The sequence below is a fragment of the Micropterus dolomieu genome, linkage group LG15 (assembly GCF_021292245.1).
Source record: "Micropterus dolomieu isolate WLL.071019.BEF.003 ecotype Adirondacks linkage group LG15, ASM2129224v1, whole genome shotgun sequence".
Taxonomy (NCBI): domain Eukaryota; kingdom Metazoa; phylum Chordata; class Actinopteri; order Centrarchiformes; family Centrarchidae; genus Micropterus; species Micropterus dolomieu.
In genome coordinates, this window is record NC_060164.1 from 20195701 (window position 1) to 20201580 (window position 5880).

General features: G+C 41.4%; 1 protein-coding gene across 1 annotated transcript; it reads right to left on the reverse strand.

Annotated features, from left to right (window-relative positions):
- Nucleotides 1–393: 393 nt before the first annotated feature.
- On the reverse strand, nt 394–5490 carry LOC123984356 (zinc finger protein 180-like). The gene is made up of 2 exons (XM_046071202.1): nt 5223–5490; nt 394–2880 (listed from the first exon to the last, which is right to left on the reverse strand). Exons 1-2 carry the CDS (start codon nt 5401–5403, stop codon nt 1886–1888), a joined length of 1176 nt encoding a protein of 391 aa, XP_045927158.1. The 5' UTR covers nt 5404–5490; the 3' UTR covers nt 394–1885.
- Nucleotides 5491–5880: the final 390 nt, after the last annotated feature.

Genomic DNA, 5880 nt, shown 5'->3' on the forward strand with positions numbered 1-5880 from the left:
AAATGTGATGTGCAAAACATTGAAACCCCCCATTAAATTGAAAATAGCACAAAGACAACTTATGTTAAACTGAGAAATTTGATTGTTTTTGGAAGATTATATGCCCATTATAAATTTGATGCCAGCAACGAGTTTCAAAAAAGTTGGGACAGGCTCATGCTTAGCACTCTGTTGCATCACCTGTCACAACACTCTGAGACCAACTGTTGTAATTTTCAAGGTGGGATGTGCTCCCATTCTTGCCTGATTTCCGCTGTGCAACAGTTCGGGGTTTTCTTTGTTGTATTTTATGTTTCATAATGCGCCCATAGACTGTATATAAGAAGAGGACGTATTATCGTGACGTCACCCGTTGGTTTGTGGACTGCCGCTTTAAAGCCTCGAGTTTGGCCGATAGGGCGCCGCCATGTTGACTTTTTGCACCCAGCGGCACCGGACGTGACCATATTTGGACGAGACGGTGGAGCTAACGGCCGTGTGTGAAGCTAGCTAGCTGCATCTGTAATTCACGTTAACTGTCAACAGGGCTGACAATGTCTTAAAACTAAGTGTACTCACCGGAGAAAGTAAACAGCCAACTCCTAATACTCTTTCAACGGCCGTGGGCATGAGTCACTCTAGCCTGATTGACAGGTCGCCATGGTAACGACTTGTCAACCATAGATAATCTCACCCTGAAGTAGAATCTGCTTTATGGTGTAATTTCCTCTAAATGGGACCATAATTTACTAAATGTGTATCATGTTGTATTGAAGACTGGAGTCACGACCGGAAGCTTCCCGCTTGAATGTGCCAAACATTTTCAATGGGTGATAAGTGGAGACTGCAGGCCTGTAGGTCTAGCCACCTGACTCTTACTACGGAGCCAGGCTGTTGTAATAAGTGCAGAATGTATTTTGGCATTGTCTTACTGAAATAAGCATGGCCATCCTTGAAAAAGACCCTGAAGATGTCTACTTGGCAGCATGTTACTCCAAAATGTTGCCTTCACAAACGAGGTTACCCATACCATGTGCACTAATGCACACCCATATCACCACAGACGCTAGCGTTTACACTGTGCACTTATAAGCTGGATGGTCCCGGTCCTCTTTTGCCCGGAGGACGTAGCGTCCATGACTTCCAAACAGAATTTTAAATTTTGACTCATCAGACCACAGGACAGTTTTCCAAATGCCTCAGTCCATCTTAAATGAGCTTGGGCCCGCAGACGACGTACGGCTTTTCTGGATCTGGTTTATATAAGGTTTCCTCTGATCTTTGGAAGTGTGCTTCAGCTCATGCAGTAATGCCCACTACAGAATTGTGTCTGTTTTTGATGCAGCCTGAGGGCCCGAAGATCACGGCCATCCAATATTGGTTTGTTCCTTGCGTACAGAGATTTATTCTGATTTTTTTTTTATCTTTTAATGATATTATTGACTGCAGATAATGAAATCTCCAGATTCTTTACAATTTTATGTTAAACATTTTTCTTAAATTTACCAGCGGAGTCTTTCAGAGTGGTGAACCCCTCCTACATCTTTACTTAAGACTGGGTATAAAAAGAGCATCCCAATCACGTTACTAACTTACTAACCAGTTGACCTAATGAATTGCAAGATGTTCCACCAGGTGTTTTGCTTTTAGCATTTCTCAACTTTTCCAGTCTTTTGTTGCCACTGACTGAACTGCTTTGAAGTGTGTTGCTGGCATCAAATTCTAAATGGGCGTATAATTCTCAAACAATTTTTTTCAGTCTCAACATTTGATGAAGTTGGCTATTTTCAGTTAAACATGGAGTTTCAATGTTTTGCACATCATCACATTTTGTTTCAATTTACATTTCACACAGCGTAACTTTTTTGGAAGCAGGGTTGTAAATATGCACCTAGATGGATGAAAGTCAACATTTCTGAGCATGAGTCCCTAAGTGGTATTTTAGGTGTGCACTCTGTAGAAACCCTCTGCCGCAGACTTCACACCGGTGCGGCCTCTCGCCTGTGTGGCTTCTCATGTGCTTCCTTAGATGTCCGCTGTGGGTGAAACATTTACAACAATAAGAGCAGCAGAAAGGCTTCTCGCCCGTGTGAATCCTCATATGGATCTTTAAATCTCCTTTCCGGCTGCACTCTTTGCCACAAACATTACAGCGATGCAGTTTAACGCCGGTGTGGCTGCTCATGTGTTCATTCAGAGCGGACACACTGTTGCAGTGTTTACCACACACGTGACAACATTTTGAGCCCTTGTGTGATTGAAGGTGCACATTGAGACTTTCGGTGGACTCTAAGGTCCGTCCACACACAGCACAGAGGACATCTGCGTCCTTTGAATGCATGCGAAAAGCATGATTTATCAAGTGATGATTGGAGGAAAAGGATTTATCGCACAAATGGCAACAATTGTCAGATACACCTGAATTCAAGTGAGATTTTCTGGAAGCAATGACGGAACTCTGACTTTGGTCTGTCTGTGTTCGGTTAGATGTAAATCTTGCAGCAGGTCTCTCATTTTCCCTACCATCTTGGACCCTTTCATTCTGGATCAGAGTGTGTGAAGACGGAGTTGCGGTGAAAGGTAGTATGAACCGCAGAGTTTTCGTTTCCTGCAGCGCCTGACACTGCTCCTCACTTTCACCATTTTGAGGTTGCAAAGGCGGTTTCGTCTCCCCCTGCTCATTTTCCTCCCAGACAGATGAATGAGGTAGATATGAGACGTCAGCCTCCTTAAACTCTTGAACCTGCTGCTGCTGCTGCTGGTCGGCCCAGAGTTCGTGATGTTCCTCTTTAATGTGTCGAGGCTCTGGGTCCCTGTGACAGACGCTGAGGCTCGGCTCCAGCTCGCAGTGCTGCTGCTCGGGGGGACTTTCCTCTTTACAGATGGATGACTGAGAAAAGTCTGGAAAAAAAAGAGAATAAAGATTTTAAAACTTCAGCATTATCATATTCTTATTTCTGCGTTTTATCTGTTGTGGATGCTGCCAGCTAGAAGTTGGCAGTATTAACAATATCTCAATTAGGCCTGCAACTAATGAATATTATCATTAATCAGCTGATTATTTTCTCCATTAATCAAATGTCTATATAATGTCTGAATGTGATGTCGTCCATCAAGTTAATAATAAATGTTCTTATAATATCATTGGGTAGTACAAACACAACTGTGCTGTTCTGGTTAGTTTATTAATCAACTTATTGACAGTACTTAGTAGTTTAAAAAAATTAAATAGGTTGAGTTCTTAGGCTCTGTGTTAAACTAAGTAGTTTAAACACATTACTTTGGTTCTGGTTACTTATGATGGGTTTTTATCTTTCCTCTTTTTCATCAGTGTATTTGGTTTCTAGAACATATGATGCATCAATTCAAAAAACAGTGTTGAACAAAGTACACAAATCCTGAGATACTCTTGCTAAACATTACTACACTAAAAGTAAAAGTGCAAAAGTAAAAAGTACCATTAGTACTGTTGTCGCAGCTACTGGTTGATAGAGCAGACTAGCAGACAGCAAGACCAGGCAGACCAATCTGTGCACCGCCTGGATTGACTACAAGAAAGCCTATGACTCAATGCCACATACATGGATACTGGAATGCTTGGAAATGTACAAGATCAACAGGACACTAATAGCCTTCATCAAGAACTCAATGGGGCTGTGAAAAACAAGTCTAGAAGCCAACTCAAAGCCAACTGCACAAGTCACCATCAAGTGCAGCAAATACCAAGGCGATGCACTATCACCTCTGCTGTTCTGTATTGGCCTGAACCCCTTCAGCTCCGAAGTGGAACAACCATCAGTCACCTCCTCTACATGGATGACATCAAGCTGTGTGCTAGAAATGAGCAAGACATCGACTCACTGATCCACACTACCAGGATCTACAGCAACGACATTGGAATGTCGGACGGAAGTGTGGTCGCATTGTTTCAACAAGAGGGAAGATGATCAGAACCGAGGGGATTGAACTACCAGAAGGCCACATTGCAGATGTTCAGGACAGCTACAAAAATACTTTGGAGGGCCGTAGGCTAACGGAAACCATGAAGAGGCAGCAAGGAAGTCCGCCACAGCCAAATACCTACAGAGAGTGAGGCAGGTCATGAAAAGTCAGCTGAATGGGGGGAAAAACAAGATCTGAGCCATCAACACATACGCCCTGCCAGTCATCAGATACCGTGCTGGTATAATAAACTGGCCAAAGGAGGAGATAGAGGCTACTGACATCAAGACGAGAAAGCATGGAGGGTTTCACCCCAAATCCAGCACCCTGAGACTGTACACCAAGCGTAGCGAGGGAGGCCGAGGGCTAGTGAGTGTCAAGACCACTGTCCAGGATGAAATGACGAAGATCCAGGAGTACATCAAGAAGATGGCCCCCCAAAGATGAAGGGCTTAATATACTTCAAGTATTAAAAGTGTAAGTACTCACTGCTGAAAGCAAAAACGTCCTGAGACTGTTTACATTAAATTATGACACATTAATGTAAAAGCAGGATTTTACTGCTGTAATTGTTGAGGGGAGCTCATTTTTAACTATGTGCAACTAATGATTATTTTCATTATGGATTAATCTGCTGATTATATTCTTCAGTAATCCATTTGCTAAATTCTAAAACAATTGCCCAGAGCCCAAAGTGAAACCTTCACAATGCTTGCTTTGTCTAATCAATAGTACAAAGCTCAAAATTATTAGAAATAAATTAAAATAATCAAAAGGAAACGCAGAAAGTCTTCACATTTGCCAAGCTGGAACCTTGAAATGTTTTTACAAGAAAAATGTCTTAAACAACAACAAACATTTTTTTTTAACAAAACATATTTTATTAAGGTCTTAATGTTTTGTGTCTTTTGTAGTAACTAGTGACTAAAGCTGTCAGATAACTATAGTGAAGTAAAAAGCACACTATCTCCGTCTGAGAATTAACAGTGTAGAAGTAGAAAGTGGCACAAAAAGAAAATACTTAAAGAACAAGTACCTCAAATTTGTACAGTACTAGAGTAAATGTACTTAATTACTGTCCACCACTTAGAAAAACTAAGTGGTGGACTCTACTGTTAACTAGAGAGTTAGCACAATTTATCAATTAGCAGCCTTGTTGAGTCAGGAAAAACACAAATACAATTGTAAAAGTAAAAACGTTAAGTAACGTTACAGAAAATAAACATACTTATGCCACTTTAGGCTAATTATTGTTGTCCAGTCTGACACTGACAGATGATATAAATAATCAATACACAGACCTGTTTTCTGGTTTGACACGACCTCCAGCAGCAGACCTCGGAGACGTTCATTCTCCTGCTTTGAGCTGGAAGCTTCTTCCTCATATGTTGCTATTGTTCTTTCAAAAACCTGAAATATTTCCTCGGCAGCAGCTGTCAGTCGCTCGTTTACGAAAGCCCTGAGGAGCAGCCGACTAGACATTTTAAGATAACTGTTATATGAAGGTGAATGGCCCCCGAGAGCAGCTTTACTAGGGGACAACTGGAAGACGACTTTAACGGGTGGAAGCTGGAGTAGCTCAGTACAGCTGCTGCTGCTGCTGCTGCTGCTGCTTCAATGTTTATTGGCGGTTGGCAAACAAGTTTAAAGATGCATTACAGCCACCTACTGGACTGGAGTGTGGAACAAGAGACCATTCAGGAAGAAACCATATAAAAACCCTTTAAATACTTTTATCAGTACATTTACTACCTTCTGTAAACTACAATTTTGAGATGCTTATACTTTGCTTGAGTATTTCCACTTTACTTTATACTTAATACTACTCCACTCCCAGACGCAAATATTGTACTTTTTAATTTACATTTGTCTGACAGGAAGGCCTATCCTGATTTCATCTGAGCTGCCTGTTTTACCTTAAGGTTTTTATTTTAGTTATATAAAGTTGCTATTTGAGTT